Source organism: Oncorhynchus masou, chromosome 5 (genome assembly GCF_036934945.1).
Source record: "Oncorhynchus masou masou isolate Uvic2021 chromosome 5, UVic_Omas_1.1, whole genome shotgun sequence".
Classification (NCBI taxonomy): Eukaryota; Metazoa; Chordata; class Actinopteri; order Salmoniformes; family Salmonidae; genus Oncorhynchus; species Oncorhynchus masou.
In genome coordinates, this window is record NC_088216.1 from 24,846,371 (window position 1) to 24,870,621 (window position 24,251).

At 45.5% G+C, this 24,251-nt stretch overlaps 1 protein-coding gene across 7 annotated transcripts in view; it reads left to right on the plus strand.

The window, feature by feature from the left end:
* Window positions 1–230: 230 nt before the first annotated feature.
* Window positions 231–24,251, plus strand: part of LOC135537512 (nectin-4-like) — a 30,228-nt gene continuing 6,207 nt past the window's right edge. For 4 of the 7 annotated variants that reach the window (XR_010455246.1, XR_010455248.1, XM_064963674.1 and 1 more), the window contains exons 1-5: window positions 231–1,171; window positions 4,572–4,654; window positions 4,890–5,219; window positions 7,535–7,855; window positions 8,920–9,042. Coding sequence is in view for 5 of the 7 variants with exons in the window: in XM_064963674.1 (XP_064819746.1) it covers window positions 4,582–4,654; window positions 4,890–5,219; window positions 7,535–7,855; window positions 8,920–9,042 (847 nt within the window). In the remaining 2 variants the exon portion in view is untranslated. Of the gene's footprint in view, window positions 1,172–4,571; window positions 4,655–4,889; window positions 5,220–7,534; window positions 7,856–8,919; window positions 9,043–10,401; window positions 10,435–15,267; window positions 15,301–24,251 lie in introns of all 7 variants that reach the window. The other 3 variants (XM_064963650.1, XM_064963663.1, XM_064963657.1) reach the window with 3 other exon arrangements.

Sequence of the window (24,251 nt, forward strand, 5' to 3'; positions counted from 1 at the left end):
CCATATGTACCTTACCCCATATGTAACTTACCCTATTTTGTATGTTTTTATATGCAACTTTGTTTATTATTAATGATATCATTGAGATTAAAGCGTTTTTACTTTGTCCAGATAAAACATGTCAAATGCAGAATATCATTGTGTGTGATATTTCTGGGTATATTTCGCACTGTGAAATTCCTGCTCAAATGGTGCACCTTGATACTGTTCATTAAACACAGGGCAGTGAGAAAGATGTTACATGGAAGGTTTTGTAAATATTTTCAATTGTTGTTTTTAAATACTACAATCTTTAAACAAATGAAAATCATAATTGATGGGGAGGCTAATCTGCATTCTTTCATGTTCTAAGATGTAAACTGTTTTCATAAGTTTTAAGGAACCAAAAGCAGTAAACCCATTGTGAGGAAAAAATGTCTAATTACTGCACAAAGAAAGAAAATAATCTTCATCATTATTTATTATATAAGTAGTTACAGTACCTGAAGACTGTATTTTTTCTGCCCAGCGACAGTTCATTAGTACACAGTAGCAAAACAATTCCCAATCGGCTTTCATTTGGTCCCTTGTGAATACAACCCTGGATTGATTGAACTGAAGTTAGACATGTGACACTGAACAGAAGCAACATGTCCACAAGAGGGAATTCTCTCCTCTCATTCAAATTCTGATGCAAAGCGTGAGAAGAGATATGAGCTGAGTTTGATTAACATTGAGAAAAATCGACATCTGGAAGGTGAATAACATGAACACAACATGATGGAACTTTGATATGCTTTTTTAACATGCCTGTTGTCGTGTGAATGCAGTGAAGTTAATTTACAGTTGGATATGTTGTTGTGGTTCTATAACAATACAATCCATCTAAACTCCCCACTCTACTCTCAACTCACCATATTTTTTGCCTAACACAATAAACTATTGCAATTATAATAACATATATATAGCATTTGATTCGATTAAGAATTCTAAATTAGACTGCAGTAATACATGCAGGTGTGGTTGACTGTGAGGGACTGTGATGTCAGATGTATCGTATTTCCTGTTCTTTATAAGTAGATGTCAGACAGAGACAGACAGCAGTACACAGCCAGCTGTGGTGATATGATGTCACTGCTGAGGTGTTTGCTCTTGTTCTACTTCTCATTCAACATATTGACCACAGCAGCAGGTAAGGCAATCTGTTTCTTCCCACCAATCAAGTTTGATTCTGTGTTAAATCATGTTAACTCGTTAAAGTGAGGGTTCTGAGTCCTGCTTGGATTCATTTAACAGTGCTGTCATCTCCCACACATTGTTTTCTTAATAACAGGATGTGTTTCCTTCAGTGTGAAAAAAAAAGCCTTTCACACTTGACATCTCCCTCCCTTACTAGCTCTAACTTTGCTGATAGCGATATGCGATATGTGGTTGACCCACCTAGCTAGACTACATTACCAAAGTATGTGGACGCCTGCTCGTTCAACATCTCATTCCAAAATCATGAGCATTAATATGGAGTTGGTCCCCCCTTTGCTGCTATAACAGCCTCCACTCTTCTTGGAAGGCTCTCCAGCAATGTTGGAACATTGTTGTGGGGACTTGCTTCCATTCAGCCACAAGAGCATTAGTGAGCTTGGGCACTGATTTTGGGCGATTAGGCATGGCTTGCAGTCGACATGCCAATTCATCCCAAAGGTGTTCAATGGGGTTGACGTCAGGGCTCTGTGCAGGCCAGTCAAGTTCTTCCACACCGATCTCAACAAACCATTTCTGTAATAACCTCGCTTTGTGTATGGGGGTATTGTCATGCTGAAACAGGAAAAGACCTTCCGCAAACTGTTGCCACAAAGTTGGAAGCACAGAATCATCTAAAATGTCATTGTGTGCTGTAGCATTAAGATTTCCCTTCACTGGAACTAAGGGGCCTATCCCGAACCATGAAAAACAACCCCAGAACATTATTCCTCCTCCACCAAACGTTATAGTTGGCACTATGCATTCATTCAGGTAGCGTTCTACTGGCATTCGCCAAACCCAGATTCGTCTGTCAGACTGACAGATTGTGAAGCATGATTTATCACTCCAGAGAGCACGTTTCCACTGCTCCAGAGTCCAATGCCGGCGAGCTTTACACCACTCCAGCCACAGCTTGGCATTGTGCATGGTGATCTTAGGCTTGTGTGCGGCTGCTTGGCCATGGAAACCCATTTCATGAAGTTCCTGACAAACAGTTATTGTGCTGACATTGCTTCCAGATGCAGTTTGGAACTCGGTAGTGAGTGTTGCAACCAAGGACAGACGATTTTGTGTGTCCTACCACTTCGCGGCTGAGCCGTTGTTGCTCCTAGACGTTTCCACTTCACAATAACAGCACTTACAGTTGACCGGTGCAGCTGTAGCAGGGCAGAAATTTGAAGAACTGACTTATTGGAAAGGTGGCATTCTATGACGGTGCCAAGTTGAAAGTCACTGGGTTCTTCCGTAAGGTCATTCTACTGCCAATGTTTGTCTATGGAGATTGCATGGGTGTGTGTTAAATTTTATACACCTGTCTTCAACGGGTGTGGCTGAAATAGCCGAATCCACTCATTTGAAGGGGTGTCCACATACCTTTGTACATGTAGTGCATCTTAAGATGAACACTTAAGTCACTTTGGATAAGTGTGTCTGCTAAATGACTAAAATGTAAATGCTCTTTTGTCTATTTGCATAATGTTCACATTTTATTGTGTTTGCCTGCCAAAGAAATAGTTAAAACAGGTATGTTGACAATCCAGGTGGGAGGTGACAAATAGATAGCTTAATAGGGGGCAGTTGCCTATGTTTGGCCCTCATTCACTATGCACTTACACTGAACAAACATATACATGCAACATGTAAAGTGTTGGTCCCATGTCTCATGAGCTGAAATAAAGATCCCAGAAATGTTCCATGCGCACAGTATTTTCTCAAATGTTGTGCACAAATTTGTTTACATCCCTGTTAATGAGTATTTCTCTTTTGCCAAGATAATCCATCCACCTGAGAGGTGTGGCATATCAAGAATCTGGTTAAACAGCATGATCATTACACAGGTGCACCTTGTGATGGGTACACTAAAAGGCCACTTTAAAATGTGCAGTTTTGTCATACCACACAATGCCACAGATGTCTCAAGTTTTGAGGGAGCGTGCAATTGGCATGCTGCCTGCAGGAATGTCCACCAGAGCTGTTGCCAGAGAATTTATTCTTCATTTCTATACCATATTTTTATTTTATTTCACCTTTATTTAACCAGGTAGGCTAGTTGAAAACAAGTTCTCATTTACAACTGCGACCTGGCCAAGATAAAGCATAGCAGCGTGAACAGGCAACAACACAGAGTTACACATGGAGTAAACAATAAACAAGTCAATAACACAGTGGAAAGAAAAAAATAGTCTATATACATTGTGTGCAAAAGGCATGAGGAGGAAGGCGGATAATTACAATTTAGCAGATTAACACTGGAGTGATAAATTATCAAATGGTCTTGTGTAGGTAGAGATACTGGTGTGCAAAAGAGCAGAAAAGTAAATAAATAAAAACAGTATGGGGATGAGGTAGGTAAATTGGGTGGGCTATTTACCGATGGACTATGTACAGCTGCAGCGATCGGTTAGCTGCTCAGATAGCAGATGTTTGAAGTTGGTGAGGGAGATGAAAGTCTCCAACTTCAACGATTTTTGCAATTCGTTCCAGTCACAGGCAGCAGAGAACTGGAAGGAAAGGCGGCCAAATGAGGTGTTGGCTTTAGGGATGATCAGTGAGATACACCTGCTGGAGCGCGTGCTACGGGTGGGTGTTGCCATCGTGACCAGTGAACTGAGATAAGGCGGAGCTTTACCTAGCATGGACTTGTAGATGACCTGGAGCCAGTGGGTCTGGCGACGAATATGTAGCGAGGGCCAGCCGACTAGAGCATACAGGTCGCAGTGGTGGGTGGTATAAGGTACTTTAGTAACAAAACGGATGGCACTGTGATAAACTGCATCCAGTTTCCTGAGTAGAGTATTGGAAGCTGTTTTGTAGATGACATTGTCGAAGTCGAGGATCGGTAGGATAGTCAGTTTTACTAGGGTAAGTTTGGCGGCGTGAGTGACGGACGCTTTGTTGCGGAATAGAAAGCCGACTCGAGATTTGATTTTAGATTGGAGATGTTTGATATGAGTCTGGAAGGAGAGTTTACAGTCTAGCCAGACACCTAGGTACTTATAGATGTCCACATAAACCACCTCCAGCGTCCTTTTAGGGAATTTGGCAGTACGTCCAATAGTGGCGGTGGGGTTATGGTATGGGCAGGCATAAGCTACGGACAATGAACACAATTGCATTTTAACGATGGCAATTTGAATGCACAGAAATACTGTGAGGCCTTTTTATTTTTAAATGTATCTGTGACCAACAGATGCATCTGTATTACCAGTGGTAATGACTGGTAATGTTAAATCCATAGATTAGGGCCTAATTGAGTGATAGGCAGTCTATAGACCTACCTCACGCAGTCTAGAGACTTATCTCAAACTGCTGTGACAAGTGTTGTCATTGTACATTTCTCTCTTCCTACTCAGGAATCCAAAGATGACTTCAGCTACCAGACTTCTGTTTTTTGCGATCCATTTAGCCTGTATCAGAGCTGGAAATTCTTCTGAGAGTAAGTTGTGCCATAAATTCCATAATAATGATTATAAAATGTTTTATACATAAATACAACAATTTATTTATTGTTTTCAGCAGATTATTAACATTGTGGTTTGGAAGAACTGTATATTATTTTTTACTAAAAGTTCAATAAGATTGGTGACATTATGATAAACCTGACTACTATAACAGTAATTATCTTCTGTATTTATGTGGTCTTTTTCTCTGAAATTATATTTTACTTACAGCATTTGTCAAACTGGAGTGTGACGAAGAGTACCATGGGGTTTATGGTCAGCAGTCATTGCTGGAGTGTATTGTCAAAGCTGTTCAGAACGTGACCATCTTGACGGTGACCTGGAAGAGGGTGGGAGGTGATGCACCTTTGTTGGAATACCATAAACATGCAAATGCCTCAACCCTTGGGTTTAACTTTGCTGAGCCATCCTGGAACAAGGATAATATGAATGTGTCCTTGTTGTTGACAAATACCAAGATGGCCGACGAGGGGGAGTATGAATGCATGGTGAGAACAGACAGTGGTGATGCTACAGCTTCAATCAGCCTCAGTGTCACAGGTGAGTCCTATACTGTCTACAGTTCAACCAAATGTGATTATAAAAGCACCTTTCAACACAGGTCCATGAAAGGAAAAAACTGGAACATGTGAGATATTCAGCCACACTTTAAGGGCAATAGAAGAATACAATACAATACAACACTTAATTTTTTAAAATGCGTCTCAGCTCATAGCCTCCATCGGGGTGTTATGATGCCCACATGTTGAAATGAAGTTCTATTCAACTTCCATTGTTGTCACACACACACACACACACCTGCCCATACAGGTATGATAATAGGTTGATAAGGATGTTTAGTCTGAAATGTGTTCAGGGGGAGTTCAGATCTATTGTGAGAGAGAGAGAGATTGGACAGCACAGCAGGAGCCAGAGTTACTTGACAGTGCTCAAATGGCACAGAGTAGTACCAGTGGGAATGTCCACAACTAGCCTCCATAATGCCATTCTACCCACGTCATGCAATCAGTGTTTACAAATAATGTACACAGACTCAATTAGAACATGTGAGTGATAAAAGAAAGGTAATTCCAGTTTATTAAAATCACTCCTCCAGTAATCTCATTCCAAGTTATAACCCTTTGATGGTTGTTGAAAAGGTGCAAAGTCTGTCTTAACGATGTTTACCCGCTGACATTGTTGCGAACTGCACCCACATGTACAGTTGAAGTCAGATGTTTACATACACTTAGGGTGGAGTCATTAAAAATAGTTTTCAACTACTCCACACATTTCGTGTTAACAAACTATAGTTTTGGCTAGTTGGTTAGGACATCTACTTTGTGCATGACACAAGTCATTTTTCCAACAATTGTTTACAGACAGATTATTTCACTTATAATTCACTGTATCACAATTCCAGTGGGTCAGAAGTTTACATACACTAAGTTGACTGTGCCTTTAAACAGCTTGAAAAATTTCAGGAAATGATGTCATGGCATTAGAAGCTTCTGATAGGCTCAAATTGACATCATTTGAGTCAATTAGAGGTGTACCTGTGTATTCATTTCAAGGCCTACCTTCAAACTCAGTGCCTCTTTGCTTGACATCATAGGAAAATCAAAAGAAATCAGCCAAGACCTCAGACCTCCACAAGTCTGGTTCATCCTTGGGAGCAATTTCCAAACACTTGAAGGTACCACGATCATCTGTACAAACAATCGTACTCAAGTATAAACACAATGGGATCATGCAGCCGTCATACCGCTCAGGAAGGAGACTCGTTCTGTCTCCTAGAGATGAACGTATTTTGGTGCGAAAAGTGAAAATCAATCCCAGAACAACAGTAAAGGACCTTGTGAAGATGCTGGAGGAAACAGGTACAAATGTATCTCTATCCCACAGTAAAACGAGTCCTATCTCAACATAACCTGAAAGGCTGCTCAGCAAGGAAGAAGCCACTGCTCCAAAACGGCCATTAAAAAAGCTAGACTACGGTTTGCAACTGCACATGGGGACAAAGATCAATCTTTTTGGAGAAATGTCCTCTGGTCTGATGAAACATAAATAGAACTGTTTGGCCATAATGACCATTGTTATGTTTGGAGGAAAAAGGGGGTGGCTTGCAAGCCGAAGAACACCATCCCAACCGTGAAGCACGGTGGTGGCAGCATCATGTTGTGAGGGTGCATTGCTGCAGGAGGGACTGGTGTACTTCACAAAATAGATGGCATCACGAGGATGGAAAATTATGTGGATAGATTGAAGCAACATCTCAAGACATCAGTCAGGAAGTTAAAGCTTGGTTGCCAATGGGTCTTCCAAATGAACAATGACCCCAAGCATACTTCCAAAGTTGTGGCAAAATGGCTTAAGGACAACAAAGTCAATGTATTGGAGTGGCCATCACAAAGCCCTGACCTCAATCCTATAGAACATTTGTGGGCAGAACTGAAAAAGCGTGTGCGAGCAAGGAGGCGGACAAACCTGACTCAGTTACACCAGCTCTGTCAGGAGGAATGGGCTAAAATTCACCCAACTTATTGTGGGAAGCTTGTGGAAGGCTTCCTGAAATGTTTGACCCAAGTTAAACAATTTAAAGACAACGCTACCAAATACCAATTGAGTGTATGTAAAGTTCTGACCCACTGGGAATGTGATGAATGAAATAAAAGCTGAAATGAATCATTCTCACTACTATTATTTTGACATTTCACATAATAAAGTGGTGATCCTAACAGACATAAGACAGGGAATTTTTACTAGTATTAAATGTCAGGAATTGTGAAAAACAGTTTAAATGTATTTGACTAAGGTGTATGAACTTTCAACTTCAACTGTATGTAATATAATGTATCTTTCTCTCTCTCGTGCAGCTATGTACAAATCACCAACCATGAGTTCCAGTCCTGAGAACTGCATAAAACAGAACACTGGTGTGACCATTTTCTGCAATTCTACAGGCGGGCACCAGAAAGGGTTGATCTGGTGGTTTGACGAGTTTGGCACCAACTGCACAGGCAGTGCTGAACTCGTGGCCAAAAAGACAGACGACACACTGTTTAGCCTCTCCAGTAAACTGACAGTTCTGAAGGCCACATACAGTGGTTCCACAAACTACTCATGCACAGTGCACAACACCAATGGAGTCCAGGAGGGGAAGGCATCATTTGAGATCCCGTTTGTATGTTCAGCAGGTACGTTCTGCCATCGTGGTCGGTATACACAGTGTCTATGAATGTTTGTGATGTCATCCTTTTTGAAAGCTGAGCCAAATCCAAAACATGCCAGTCTCCCTTATTCGCTCATCCTAACCCTGATCATTGTAAACAGTTCGGCCTCAATCTCGCCTACTTTTATTAGCATAGGCCTTTTTAACGACGTCTTTATCATGTGTGAGCACAATAAGTCAGCCTCATAATGAGAGAACATGTCACTGAGGAGTGGAGTAGATCAGGCCATAACATGCTCCCAAATCTGACTGAACATCTTCCTTGAAATTGAAAAAAAGAAAATGAATGTCTTGGTTTGGTTTGGTTCAGAAACATTACATGTTTCAGTATGATCCCAGAAGATCTTCAATGTTTGCTCAACCCAGTCTGCGTGTCATCTGGTGAGCCTGGAAGAAATAGTGGAGTTGTAAATACCTGCACTAGTTGCAAATTAGAGCTCATCGTCTCCAAAATGTCTCGAATGCTCCATCTTATCACGATTCTGTGCAGTCATAATACCTTCTTACCAGAACATTCCTTCTCTGCAGTTGTTTCTCACCTCTCGCAGCCATTTTGAATGTTTTTTCTGACCTGCCTGGCTGGGAATTTCCAAACACAAATTATCCATCTGATGCGAAAACGAATTAGTCTTTATAGCAATGGGGAGTAAATTAAGATTATATTTAGATTAGAAAAGAGCTCTAGTCTGTTTATTTTAAGATATCAAAATAATCAAATATTATTCTGCAGGAAATGAAGTTGACCTGATGCTGACTTTGACCAATCATAATTGACCTTTTCCTCTGGATTTGATATTTTAGAATAATATTGGAACTTCTTTTTAGTTGCCTTGAAATGACATTGAACTTTGGACTGAATCCTGGTCTGCTGGATTAGATTTGTAAAAATAATCAGATTTTATTTGTTCTCAATCATGGACTTTGTGCATCTATGTCTGGTCACAGAGTAGCACTACCTGTATTTAATTCAAATATCTGTGAATTTCCTATTTAATTTGCTAATTGTTTATTTTCCACCTGCATTTGAAGGTTCAAAAGATGATTTTGCTTCTGACTCCACTATCCAGTGGCTTGCCCCAGTTGGGGTCATAGGATCTCTGGTCATTGGACTCCTTGCTGCGCTGCTGATATTTAAGAGGCGCTCTGCCCAATGTAAGTACATGAATTGTCATACAGTACAGACTGATGACAGCTCTCAGACGGTGCTTACATGGGCCTGGCTGATATGTGTGATCTCTCTGTGTGTGTAACTCCTCCATGAACAGATATCATTGCATGAAGCTTTGTTGAGTATCATGGATCTCTGCTTGGCGTGCTAAATTAACCTGTATAGTGGGTCTGCATGCTTTAGCAGTTGGCAGCCACCCATTTTGACTCTGAATTGGGATGATTACCTTAAAGTTACACTGCCAAGAACCTCAGTAGTCAAACAACGTAGTGAAAATACCCAGCCTGTCGTCATGTACAGTAGTTAAACATCAGACATCTTTACTATACGATCAGTGGCTTTCAGCAATGTGTGGCATAGGCTTATATTAACCATGAAAAACAGTGTATTTGATGCTTGAAGTCAATAGTAATGGATTCAGCATGAACTGCACTAGTAGGCTATTTATTGTTCATCAACATCACTTTTGCTTTACTTATTAGCTTTTTTATCTATACTGTACGAAAATATAAACGCAACATGCAACAATTTCAACCATTTTACTGAGTTACAGTTCATATAAGGAAATCAGTCAATTTAAATAAATAAATTAGACCCTAATCTATGGATTTCACATGACTGGGCAGGGGTGCATCAATGGGTGAGCCTGGGAGGGCATAGGTCCACCCATTTCGGAGCCAGGACAGGCTAATTCATTTTTCCCCACAAAAGGGCTTTATTACAGACAGAAATACTCCTCAGTTTCATCAGCTGTCCGGTTAGTTGGTCTCAAATAATCCCGCAGGTGAAGAAGCCGGATGTGGAGAACCTGAGCTGGCGTGGTTACATGTGGTCTGCGGTTGTGTGGCCGGTTGGACGTAATGAAAAATTCTCTAAAACGACATTGGAGGCGGATTATGGTAGAGAAGTGAACATTAAATTATATGGCAACAGCTCTGATGGACGTTCCTGCAGTGAACATGCCAAATGCACACTCACTCAAAACTTGACACATCTGTGGCATTGTGATGTGTGACAAAATTGCACATTTTTAGTGGCCTTTATTTTCCCCAGCACAAGGTGCACCTGTGTAACGATGCTGTTTAATCAGCTTCTTGACAAGCCACACATCTCAGTGGATGGATTATTTTTGCAAAGGGTAAATGCTCACTAACAGGGATGCATTTGTGCACAAAATTTGAGAGAAATGTGTTTTTTGTGCATATGGAACATTTCTGGGATTTTTAATTCAGGACATTAAACATAGGACCAAGACTTTACATGTTGCATTTATATTTTTGTTCAGTATAGTTTGTTTTAAGGTAAATTGTAATAGTAGGTTTTATGTCATTTCTTTTTCACAGTGGCTCGAAGGCAGCCCACCTTACCATTAATGAGTAAGTCCTTCAATATTCAGTATTTTTTTTAAATAAAAAATGGTTTCCCATCTTTCCTAGACAGTTCACATACTTCCCTGTAAAAGCAATACACATACTTTATAATGACCAGCATCTTCATTTGGAAAACTTGATAATTATAGCTCAACAAATTAAAATGATTACATTTTCCAAGGCAAAAAACAACACTCCGTAATGCATTCACATACAGTGCCTTGCGAAAGTATTCGGCCCCCTTGAACTTTGCGACCTTTTGCCACATTTCAGGCTTCAAACATAAAGATAAAACTGTATTTTTTTGTGAAGAATCAACAAGTGGGACACTATCATGAAGTGGAGTGACATTTATTGGATATTTCAAACTTTTTTAACAAATCAAAAACTGAAAAATTGGGCGTGCAAAATTATTTAGCCCCCTTAAGTTAATACTATGTAGCGCCACCTTTTGCTGCGATTACAGCTGTAAGTCGCTTGGGGTATGTCTCTATCAGTTTTGCACATCGAGAGACTGAATTTTTTTCCCATTCCTCCTTGCAAAACAGCTCGAGCTCAGTGAGGTTGGATGGAGAGCATTTGTGAACAGCAGTTTTCAGTTCTTTCCACAGATTCTCGATTGGATTCAGGTCTGGACTTTGACTTGGCCATTCTAACACCTGGATATGTTTATTTTTTAACCATTCCATTGTAGATTTTGCTTTATGTTTTGGATCATTGTCTTGTTGGAAGACAAATCTCCGTCCCAGTCTCAGGTCTTTTGCAGACTCCATCAGGTTTTCTTCCAGAATGGTCCTGTATTTGGCTCCATCCATCTTCCCATCAATTTTAACCATCTTCCCTGTCCCTGCTGAAGAAAAGCAGGCCCAAACCATGATGCTGCCACCACCATGTTTGACAGTGGGGATGGTGTGTTCAGGGTGATGAGCTGTGTTGCTTTTACGCCAAACATAACGTTTTGCATTGTTGTCAAAAAGTTCGATTTTGGTTTCATCTGACCAGAGCACCTTCTTCCACATGTTTGGTGTGTCTCTCAGGTGGCTTGTGGCAAACTTTAAACAACACTTTTTATGGATATCTTTAAGAAATGGCTTTCTTCTTGCCACTCTTCCATAAAGGCCAGATATGTGCAATATACGACTGATTGTTGTCCTTTGGACAGAGTCTCCCACCTCAGCTGTAGATCTCTGCAGTTCATCCAGAGTGATCATGGGCCTCTTGGCTGCATCTCTGATCAGTCTTCTCCTTGTATGAGCTGAAAGTTTAGAGGGACGGCCAGGTCTTGGTAGATTTGCAGTGGTCTGATACTCCTTCCATTTCAATATTATCGCTTGCACAGTGCTCCTTGGGATGTTTAAAGCTTGGGAAATCTTTTTGTATCCAAATCCGGCTTTAAACTTCTTCACAACAGTATCTCGGACCTGCCTGGTGTGTTCCTTGTTCTTCATGATGCTCTCTGCGCTTTTAAATGGACCTCTGAGACTATGACAGTGCAGGTGCATTTATACGGAGACTTGATTACACACAGGTGGATTGTATTTATCATCATTAGTCATTTAGGTCAACATTGGATCATTCAGAGATCCTCACTGAACTTCTGGTGAGAGTTTGCTGCACTGAAAGTAAAGGGGCTGAATAATTTTGCACGCCCAATATTTCAGTTTTTGATTTGTTAAAAAAGTTTGAAATATCCAATAAATGTCGTTCCACTTCATGATTGTGTCCCACTTGTTGATTCTTCACAAAAAAATACAGTTTTATATCTTTATGTTTGAAGCCTGAAATGTGGCAAAAGGTCGCAAAGTTCAAGGGGGCCGAATACTTTCGCAAGGCACTGTAGCCTGAGTGCCAGTCTGTTTGGGCTATCATGCCAACCCCTTGTCACTCATTGTCATGCCTACACCTCTTTGTCTTGACAATGAGATATGGAGTTGGCAAGAGTAGTACAAACAAATATTTGACCAGGCTAGCATTCACATGGTTTTGGTTTGTGAAACTAGCCACTCAGCCGGAACACTGTTCTCTCCCTTTGAATTGAATGACTTATTTGATTGAATGTAGGTCAAAGGGTAGTGTTTCATCCATCACAAGTGGAGTATAAAATGGAGGCCAGATGATTACTAATTGTTTACCAAAACAGTTGGCGATGAAGATAGCTCCGCATTTGTATTGTTCTCATGGGGAAATCTTAAGAAATGACTCACTCACCCCTGTTCTAATTTCGGTAGTTTAGCTGCATGGCTGTGGTGAAGGGAGATTATTTATTACTAAAGAAAACGCCCTCTCACTGTCAACTTTATTTTCAGCAAACCTAACATGTGTAAATATTTGTATGAACATAAGATTTAACAACTGAGAAATAAAATGAACGAATTCCAGACGTGACTAACATAAATCCCTGAACAATCCTTGAACAAAAAGGGCACAGAATCAAAAGTAATAGTCAGTATCTGGTGTGGCCACGAGCTGCATGTGCTTCTCATGGGCCTTCTCGTGGACTGCACCAGATTTGCCAGTTCTTGCTGTGAGTTCTTGCTGTGAGATGTTACCCCACTCTTCCACCAAGGCACCTGCAAGTTCCCGGACATTTCTGGGGGGAATGGCCTTAGCCCTCAATGTCCGATCCAACAGGTCCCAGATGTGCTCAATGGGATTGATATCTGGACTCTTTGCTGGCCATGGCCAGTCCCGCAGGTGTGATGTTTGGATGTACCGATCCTGTGCAGGTGTTTTTACACGTGGTCTGCCACTGCGAGAACGATCAGCTGTCCGTCCTGTCTCCCTGTACTGCTGTCTTAAGCGTCTCACGGTACGGACATTGCAATTTATTGCCCTGGACATCATACCTCCTTGCAGCATGCCTAAGGCACGTTCATGCAGATGAGCAGGGACCCTGGGCATCTTTCTCTTGGTGTTTTTCAGATTCAGTTGAAAGGCCTCTTTAGTGTCCTAAGTTTTCATAACTGTGACTTTAATTGCCTACCGTCTGTAAGCTGTTAGTGTCTTAGCGACCGTTCTACAGGTGCAAGTTCATTGTTTATGGTTCATTGAACAAGCATGGGAAACAGTGTTTAAACCCTTAACAATGAAGATCTGTGAAGTTATTTGAATTTTACGAATTATCTTTGAATGACAGTTTTTTTGTTGTTGCAGAGTTTATTTTGTAATGCTGGGTTAAATATGGGCCTGTCTGCACTGTGAGGGAAGACCTGCTGTCTTGCAAGTAGGGCTGGGCGATCAAGTGTTTTTCGATATACTCGAGTTTGTTTTAACACGATATGGAAATTGTCTATCGCAAGAATTGAGGTTCTGTTATAATGTTGTAACGTTTGACAAATGCAGCTTCTCACTGTCTCTTCGCTGTCAGGCCAATGTCGAATCATGTGCCAACGCGTGCACAGAGGTTATCCACCAATCACAACTGTAGACAGCTTTTCACTAATTGTAACCACGCTGACAAAGTGCAGCGATGGTAAGAGTTCCACCAAAATGGAAAGTGGGGAAACCAACTCAGCCTCTCATGAGGATGAAATCATCCCCGAAAAGGGCTGCAATGTTTTTTCAATAATATTGTAGCGACCCGCACAGACAGCTGTGTGTTATGTGTTAGGCTAGGAGGTGGTTGTGTTGTACTGACCAGTACCCGGTGTTCGCGGGGTCCGACATGTCAATCAACCTGCTATCTGCCAATCACGGGAATGCCTGGAATGTTCTGATGCCGGGCATCCTGGTGGTTGGCGGAGTGGCGGGAGGGGGTTGGGCAGGGGGTGGAGCATTGGAAGTTAAGACCAGGTTCAGCTTTTTGTTCTCTCTCTCTACGCCTGGGCTTCCCAAGAGAAGGTCACGATTGGCTTGTGGGTTATCTGTCATCTTTTTGGCGTGTGCTACGGCCCAAACAGTAGCCTGTGTAAAGTTGGTTTAATAAACCGTCAATTTGCAAACTCAAGCCTCTGTCTGGACAATTGTTCATTTATGATCTAGTCAGGTCATTACATTGGTGTCAGAAGTAAAAACGTTGATACAAGTTAGCCAGCTAGCTAGCTGACTTATGTGGCTAGCTACCGTAGGTGAGAACGGGATTGAAAATGCGTCGAGGGAATCCGAAAGTGAAGGTGGAGGTAGGGGACGATTATGGCCAAGGAGGTGCGTGTGAATGGACGTCGGGGGTTCTGTCTGAGGAGATCGCCAGGGCGTCGGAGCGCAGAGGCCGCTTGAGGGAGGACGTTAGAGCGATGGCGGCTGAAGCGGGCATGAGTGCTTCGCCGACTGTATTTCGCGCGGATTCTGGTGGGCGGACCGGAGTGGCGACGTCGATGCGGCGTGACGAGGAATCTGGGGCTCAGGATGTAAACAAACATGGCGGCGCCCAGTAAAACGACATTGGAGGCGGATTATGGTAGAGAAGTGAACATTAAATTATATGGCAACAGCTCTGATGGACGTTCCTGCAGTGAACATGCCAAATGCACACTCACTCAAAACTTGACACATCTGTGGCATTGTGATGTGTGACAAAAGTGCACATTTTAGTGGCCTTTATTGTCCCCAGCACAAGGTGCACCTGTGTAACGATGCTGTTTAATCAGCTTCTTGACAAGCCACACATCTCAGTGGATGGATTATTTTTGCAAAGGATAAATGCTCACTAACAGGGATGCATTTGTGCACAAAATTTGAGAGAAATGTGTTTTTTGTGCATATGGAACATTTCTGGGATTTTTAATTCAGGACATTAAACATAGGACCAAGACTTTACATGTTGCATTTATATTTTTATTCAGTATAGTTTGTTTTAAGGTAAATTGTAATAGTAGGTTTTATGTCATTTCTTTTTCACAGGGGCTCGAAGGCAGTCCACCTTACCATTAATGAGTAAGTCCTTCAATATTAAGTATTTTTTTTAAATAAAAAATGGTTTCCCATCTTTCCTAGACAGTTCACATACTTCCCTGTAAAAGAAATACACATACTTTATAATGACCAGCATCTTCATTTGGAAAACTTGATAATTATAGCTCAACAAATTAAAATGATTACATTTTCCAAGGCAAAAAACAACACTCCATAATGCATTCACATACAGTGCCTTGCGAAAGTATTCGGCCCCCTTGAACTTTGCGACCTTTTGCCACATTTCAGGCTTCAAACATAAAGATAAAACTGTATTTTTGGGACACAATCATGAAGTGGAGCGACATTTATTGGATATTTCAAACTTTTTTAACAAATCAAAAACTGAAAAATTGGGCGTGCAAAATTATTTAGCCCCCTTAAGTTAATACTTTGTAGCGCCACCTTTTGCTGTGATTACAGCTGTAAGTCGCTTGGGGTATGTCTCTATCAGTTTTGCACATCGAGAGACTGAATTTTTTTCCCATTCCTCCTTGCAAAACAGCTCGAGCTCAGTGAGGTTGGATGGAGAGCATTTGTGAACAGCAGTTTTCAGTTCTTTCCACAGATTCTCGATTGGATTCAGGTCTGGACTTTGACTTGGCCATTCTAACACCTGGATATGTTTATTTTTTAACCATTCCATTGTAGATTTTGCTTTATGTTTTGGATCATTGTCTTGTTGGAAGACAAATCTCCGTCCCAGTCTCAGGTCTTTTGCAGACTCCATCAGGTTTTCTTCCAGAATGGTCCTGTATTTGGCTCCATCCATCTTCCCATCAATTTTAACCATCTTCCCTGTCCCTGCTGAAGAAAAGCAGGCCCAAACCATGATGCTGCCACCACCATGTTTGACAGTGGGGATGGTGTGTTCAGGGTGATGAGCTGTGTTGCTTTTACGCCAAACATAACGTTTTGCATTGTTGCCAAAAAGTTTGATTTTGGTTTCATCTGACCAGAGCACCTTCTTCCACATGTTTGGTGTGTCTCCCAGGTGGCTTGTGGCAAACTTTAAACAACACTTTTTATGGATATCTTTAAGAAATGGCTTTCTTCTTGCCACTCTTCCATAAAGGCCAGATATGTGCAATATACGACTGATTGTTGTCCTATGGACAGAGTCTCCCACCTCAGCTGTAGATCTCTGCAGTTCATCCAGAGTGATCATGGGCCTCTTGGCTGCATCTCTGATCAGTCTTCTCCTTGTATGAGCTGAAAGTTTAGAGGGACGGCCAGGTCTTGGTAGATTTGCAGTGGTCTGATACTCCTTCCATTTCAATATTATCGCTTGCACAGTGCTCCTTGGGATGTTTAAAGCTTGGGAAATCTTTTGTATCCAAATCCGGCTTTAAACTTCTTCACAACAGTATCTCGGACCTGCCTGGTGTGTTCCTTGTTCTTCATGATGCTCTCTGCGCTTTTAAATGGACCTCTGAGACTATGACAGTGCAGGTGCATTTATACGGAGACTTGATTACACACAGGTGGATTGTATTTATCATCATTAGTCATTTAGGTCAACATTGGATCATTCAGAGATCCTCACTGAACTTCTGGTGAGAGTTTGCTGCACTGAAAGTAAAGGGGCTGAATAATTTTGCACGCCCAATATTTCAGTTTTTGATTTGTTAAAAAAGTTTGAAATATCCAATAAATGTCGTTCCACTTCATGATTGTGTCCCACTTGTTGATTCTTCACAAAAAAATACAGTTTTATATCTTTATGTTTGAAGCCTGAAATGTGGCAAAAGGTCGCAAAGTTCAAGGGGGCCGAATACTTTCGCAAGGCACTGTAGTGCCAGTCTGTTTGGGCTATCATGCCAACCCCTTGTCACTCATTGTCATGCCTACACCTCTTTGTCTTGACAATGAGATATGGAGTAGGCAAGAGTAGTACAAACAGATATTTGACCAGGCTAGCATTCACATGGTTTTGGTTTGTGAAACTAGCCACTCAGCCGGAACACTGTGCTCTCCCTTTGAATTGAATGACTTATTTGATTGAATGTAGGTCAAAGGGTAGTGTTTCATCCGTCACAAGTGGAGTATAAAATGGAGGCCAGATGATTACTAATTGTTTACCAAAACAGTTGGCGATGAAGATAGCTCCGCATTTGTATTGTTCTCATGGGGAAATCTTAAGAAATGACTCACTCACCCCTGTTCTAATTTCGGTAGTTTAGCTGCATGGCTGTGGTGAAGGGAGATTATTTATTACTAAAGAAAACGCCCTCTCACTGTCAACTTTATTTTCAGCAAACCTAACATGTGTAAATATTTGTATGAACATAAGATTTAACAACTGAGAAATAAACTGAACGAATTCCAGACGTGACTAACATAAATCCCTGAACAATCCTTGAACAAAAAGGGCACAGAATCAAAAGTAATAGTCAGTATCTGGTGTGGCCACGAGCTGCATGTGCTTCTCATGGGCCTTCTCGTGGACTGCACCAGATTTGCCAGTTCTTGCTGTGAGTTCTTGCTGTGAGATGTTACCCCACTCTTCCACCAAGGCACCTGCAAGTTCCCGGACATTTCTGGGGGGAATGGCCCTAGCCCTCAATGTCCGATCCAACAGGTCCCAGATGTGCTCAATGGGATTGAGATCCGGACTCTTTGCTGGCCATGGCCAGTCCCGCAGGTGTGATGTTTGGATGTACCGATCCTGTGCAGGTGTTTTTACACGTGGTCTGCCACTGCGAGAACGATCAGCTGTCCGTCCTGTCTCCCTGTACTGCTGTCTTAAGCGTCTCACGGTACGGACATTGCAATTTATTGCCCTGGACACATCTGCAGTCCTCATACCTCCTTGCAGCATGCCTAAGGCACGTTCATGCAGATGAGCAGGGACCCTGGGCATCTTTCTCTTGGTGTTTTTCAGATTCAGTTGAAAGGCCTCTTTAGTGTCCTAAGTTTTCATAACTGTGACTTTAATTGCCTACCGTCTGTAAGCTGTTAGTGTCTTAGCGACCGTTCTACAGGTGCAAGTTCATTGTTTATGGTTCATTGAACAAGCATGGGAAACAGTGTTTAAACCCTTAACAATGAAGATCTGTGAAGTTATTTGAATTTTACGAATTATCTTTGAATGACAGTTTTTTTGTTGTTGCAGAGTTTATTTTGTAATGCTGGGTTAAATATGGGCCTGTCTGCACTGTGAGGGAAGACCTGCTGTCTTGCAAGTAGGGCTGGGCGATCAAGTGTTTTTCGATATACTGAGTTTGTTTTAACACGATATGGAAATTGTCTATCGCAAGAATTGAGGTTCTGTTATAATGTTGTAACGTTTGACAAATGCAGCTTCTCACTGTCTCTTCGCTGTCAGGCCAATGTCGAATCATGTGCCAACGCGTGCACAGAGGTTATCCACCAATCACAACTGTAGACAGCTTTTCACTAATTGTAACCACGCTGACAAAGTGCAGCGATGGTAAGAGTTCCACCAAAATGGAAAGTGGGGAAACCAACTCAGCCTCTCATGAGGATGAAATCATCCCCTCGAAAAGGGCTGCAATGTTTTTTCAATAATATTGTAGCGACCCGCAAAGACAGCTGTGTGTTATGTGTTAGGCTAGGAGGTGGTTGTGTTGTACTGACCAGTACCCGGTGTTCGCGGGGTCCGACATGTCAATCAACCTGCTATCTGCCAATCACGGGAATGCCTGGAATGTTCTGATGCCGGGCATCCTGGTGGTTGGCGGAGTGGCGTGGAGGGGGGTTGGGCAGGGGGGTGGAGCATTGGAAGTTAAGACCAGGTTCAGCTTTTTGTTCTCTCTCTCTTACGCCTGGGCTTCCCAAGAGAAGGTCACGATTGGCTTGTGGGTTATCTGTCATCTTTTTGGCGTGTGCTACGGCCCAAACAGTAGCCTGTGTAAAGTTGGTTTAATAAACCGTCAATTTGCAAACTCAAGCCTCTGTCTGGACAATTGTTCATTTATGATCTAGTCAGGTCATTACATTGGTGTCAGAAGTAAAAACGTTGATACAAGTTAGCCAGCTAGCTAGCTGACTTATGTGGCTAGCTACCGTAGGTGAGAACGGGATTGAAAATGCGTCGAGGGAATCCGAAAGTGAAGGTGGAGGTAGGGGACGATTATGGCCAAGGAGGTGCGTGTGAATGGACGTCGGGGGTTCTGTCTGAGGAGATCGCCAGGGCGTCGGAGCGCAGAGGCCGCTTGAGGGAGGACGTTAGGAGCGATGGCGGCTGAAGCGGGCATGAGTGCTTCGGCCGACTGTATTTCGCGCGGATTCTGGTGGGCGGACCGAGTGGCGACGCGATGCGGCGTGACGAGGAATCTGGGGCTCAGGATGTAAACAAACATGGCGGCGCCCAGTTCCCAGCTGCGTCCGTATCTGTTAAGACCCCGAAGTATTCCGGTAAGGCGGATTGGGAAGCTTTTCATGCTCAGTTTGAACTGTTAGCTCATTTTAGGGGGTGAAAGGGCACTGAAGAAATGAAGAAAGGGCACTGCAGTTGGCTTTATGCCTCACGGATGAAGCTCTGGCCTGTTTGATATTGATTAGCCCCGAGGACAGGCATGATTATGGTGCTTTAGTGGGAGCACTGAGGAGGCGCTATGGACAGTGTGTACAGCCCGGGCTACTGCGCTCCGAACTGAGTAATAGACGCAGGCAGCCTGGAGAGCCTCTACGGGTGCTAGCTAATGACATTGAGAGCCTCTCTCGGCGGGCATATGCTCACATGCCCCCCTCCGTGCAGAGCGAACTAGCACGGGACCAGTTCATACAGGCGCTCTCTCCTACGGAGCTGCGCATACAGACCCAGCTGGCTCATCCTGAGTCATTGCAGACAGCCTTGGAGATGGCTTTGGAGAGGGAGCTGGTGTGGGCTGGGGCTTCAGCTGGGGCTTTGGTGGGGGTGCAGGGAGACTCACCCTCTGTGCGAGCTGGGGGGCAGAGCAGCCGGAGCCAGAAAAGCCTGCTTGGGTGGCCGAAATGACAAAACTCATTCGGGCTGTGTCGCTACAGGCGGCACGAAACACAAGCCCTGGTCCCAGGGTCTGCTGGGGTTGTGGCCAGCCAGGCCATCTGCGCCGGGATTGCCCCATGTCCCCCAGAGCTCAGGGAAACGGCTCGGGGTCCGCATAGACCGGGTAGTGCGGACCCCTGGCTTTCTATCCCAACCACCATCATCTTCAGGAGGAGCCCACCGGCACAGACGGGGAAGCAAGGCTCCACTTCCCCCAGAAGCAGACGAGGGCAAGCGGATGGAGCCTGTTGTTGTGGTGGGCCGGACCTGTGTTGGGGACTTTGTCATGTCCCTGTCACTGTGGAGGGGGTGCCCTGCTCCGCCCTGGTGGACACTGGGTCCACAGTAACCCTGGTGAGGCCAGATATTGTGCCAGGTTGGACTCAGTGTGAGCTTACAACTGTGCAGCTCCGCACAGTCACAGGTGAGCTGGCACCCATGAAAGGGAAGGGAATAATGACTCTGACAGTAGGGGGCAGGACTGTGCGTCATCCTGTGTGGGTGGCGGCTGTGCAGGACCCTTGTATCCTGGGGTTGGACTTTCTTAGGAGCACAGGCTGCCAGTTAGACCTAAATAGGGGCACACTGAGCTTCCAGGGAGGGACGGAAGTCACCATGGCCCCCCCTAATGTCGCATTCACTCAACCCAACAAACCCTCTACTCCAACATTTAAAGCAGCAGAGACTCATGGCTGCGCCCCCTCCCCCACAGCTGTGTGTGACTTTTCCCCAGTCCCCCTGTCACCTACGGCGGTGTGTTACATTCCCCCAGCTACCTCCATGACACAGCCCTCTGTGAGCCCGGGCCGCAACCCCCAGCCCAGCTACCCCAGATGGGAGAGGAGAGGACACTGTCTGCAGTGAGGGAGATATGGGGGAGGAACTGTGTTGGTCTTGACCCCGAGCAGCAGGAACGGTTGTGGCAGTTGCTGTTTGAATTCAGAGACAGCTTTGCGTTGAGTGAGGAAGAGGTGGGTCAGACTCATCTGGTGCAGCATGAGATCGACACAGGTGATGCTCGACCCATCAAGATGCGTCCCCGCCGTATCCCGCTGGCACGCCAGGAGGCGGCAGACAAGGCTGTGTTGGAGATGCAGCGGGCAGACTTCATTGAGCCCTCAGACAGCCCCTGGGCGGCGCCAGTCGTCATGGTTCCGAAGAAGGGGGGCAAGCTGAGGTTCTGTGCGGACTACAGGCGACTGAATGAGGTAACCAGGAAGGACTCATACCCCATACCACGTATCGATGAGTCGCTGGACCTGGTTAGGGGGTCCTCCTGGTTCTCCTCACTAGACCTCCGCAGTGGCTACTGGCAAGTGCCCCTCTCCTCAGAGGCCAGAGCCAAAACTGCGTTCTCCACTAACAGAGGACACTGGCAGTTCAAGATCCTGTGCTTTGGCCTGTGCAACGCTCCAGCTACTTTTGAGCGTTTGATGGACAGGGTGCTGGATGGCATCCCCCGACAGCAGTGTCTGGTATACCTCGATGACATCCTGGCCCATGGCAGCTCCTTCCAGTCAGCCCTGGGGGCGCTACGGCGTGTGCTGGAGAGGGTGGCTGCCGCAGGTCTGAAGCTCCACCCCGAGAAGTGCCACTTCATGAGGAGAGAGGTGTCCTTCTTGGGCCACCGAGTGGGGAAGGAGGGGATCAGCACCATGGAGGACAAGGTAGGGGCTGTCAGAGACTGGCCCACCCCCACCGACCAGCGTCAGCTGAAGAGCTTCCTGGGCCTGGCCTCGTACTACAGGAGGTTTGTACGGGGCTTCTCAAGCGTTGCTGCTCCACTGAACCGCCTGCTGCCGAAGGACAAGGCTTTCACTTGGACAGTGGAGTGTGAGGAGGCGTTCAACACCCTCAAACGTGCACTGATCGAGGCCCCGTGCTCGCCCCCTGACCTCACCTTGCCCTTTATCCTGGACACAGACGCGAGCAATGTGGGCATGGGTGGGGTGCTGGCCCAGGTGGGGCCAGAGGGGAGAGAGTGGTGGCGTACTTCAGCAAAACATTTGACAAACATGAGCGCCGCTACTGTGTCACCCGGCGGGAGCTCTTGGCTGTTGTGGCTTCCGTCAAACACTTCAAGTACTACCTGGGTGGTCTGCCCTTTACTGTAAGGACTGACCACTCTGCTCTCCAGTGGCTCATGTCTTTCAGAGAGCCAGAAGGGCAGGTGGCACGCTGGTTGGAGGAGCTTCAGCCGTATGACTTCATGGTGGTGCACAGGGCAGGGGCACGCCACTCCAACGCCGACGCCATGTCCCGTCGGCCCTGTACTGCAGACGGCTGCCGCCACTGTGAACGGAGAGAGGAACGGGAGAGAGAGCTGCGGGCAGAGGAGGGTGTCTGTGCCACAGTGTGTCGGGCGAGCGGGCCTGTCTGCTGCGAGCTGCAGACTGTCGACGTGGCTGAATGGCGGCAGCAGCAGGGACGGGACACAGACCTACAGCCAGTGCTACAGTGGGTAGAGGCACAGGTGAGGCCACCATGGGAAGAGGTGACAGCGCTCTCACTCGCGACCAAAGGGTTGTGGTCGAAGTTTGAGAGACTGCGGCTGGCTGATGGCGTGCTACAGCGGGCATGGAAGGAGTCAGCTACGGGAGAGGAGAGGTGGCAGGTGGTGGTCCCAAAAGCATTGCGGGAGGCTGTGCTCCAGAGTACTCATGGGGGTGGGGACTGGACACTTTGGGGTCAAAAAACACTGCGCTGTCTCCGTCAGGGCTTCTACTGGGTGCAGCACAAGAGGGATGTGGAGGACTTTGTCGCCGCTGTGACAACTGCACAGCGAGAAAGGGCCCCCAGGCCGCTCTCATGCTCAGCTCCAACAGTTCCCAGTGGGGGCTCCCATGGAGAGGGTGGGAGTGGATGTAGTTGGGCCGTTCCCCACCACAGACAGTGGAAACCGCTGGGTGCTCACGGCCATGGACTATTTCACAAAATGGCCCGAGGCCTATGCTCTGCCTGACCAGGAGGCAGAGACCATCGTCGACGCCCTGACAGCGGGGATGTTCAGCAGGTTTGGAGCTGCAGAGTCCATCCACAGCGACCAAGGCAGAAACTTTGAGTCCCGTGTGTTCGCCACCATGTGTGAGAGGCTGGGTATGCACAAGACCCGCACTACTCCTCTCCATCCTCAAAGTGATGGCCTTGTGGAGCGCTTCAACAAAACGCTTGGACAGCAGCTGGCCATCGTCTCTTCCAAACATCAGCGTGACTGGGACAAGCACCTGCCTATGGTCCTCATGGCATGCCGCTCCGCTGTCCAAGACTCCACCTCCTGCACGCCTGCCCTCCTCATGCTGGGGAGAGAGATCCGCACCCCCTGCGGAGATGGCGTTTGGTCGGCCCCTGGATAGCCCTCATGTTCCTCCGGGGCCGGAGTATGCCCGGAGACTCCAGGACCGCCTGGAGACAGCCCACACCTTTGCCAGAGAGCAGCTGGTGAATGCAGGTGTGAGGCAGAAAAGGAACTATGACGTGCACACCCGGGGAAGGCACTTTGTGGCTGGGGAGCTGGTCTGGGTCTACAGCCCCCTAAGGAAAAAAGGCAGATGCCCCAAGTTGGACAGTCACTGGGTGGGACCCTGCAGTGTCCTGGAGAGGGTAGGGGAGGTTGTGTACCGGGTGCAGCTTCCTCCCAGGGGGAGAAAGGTGGCACTGCACCGGGACAGGTTAGCCCCATACAGAGGGGCCTCTTTTCCCCAAACCCCAGGAACCCCCACAATTCCCCTCTCTGGCAATGACATTCTCCAGGCACCCACCCTCAGGTGCCGCAGACAAGGCTCCAGACAGCCCACTCCCCCTGTCTCCCCCCCTGTGTCACCGCGTGGTTCCCCAGAGCCACGGACTGTATTACCCGTTCCCGCTTCCTTGTCCCCCATATCCCTGCCTTCATCCCCTGGTTCCCAGAGGGCACTCTGCGACCATCACGGACACGCAGGCA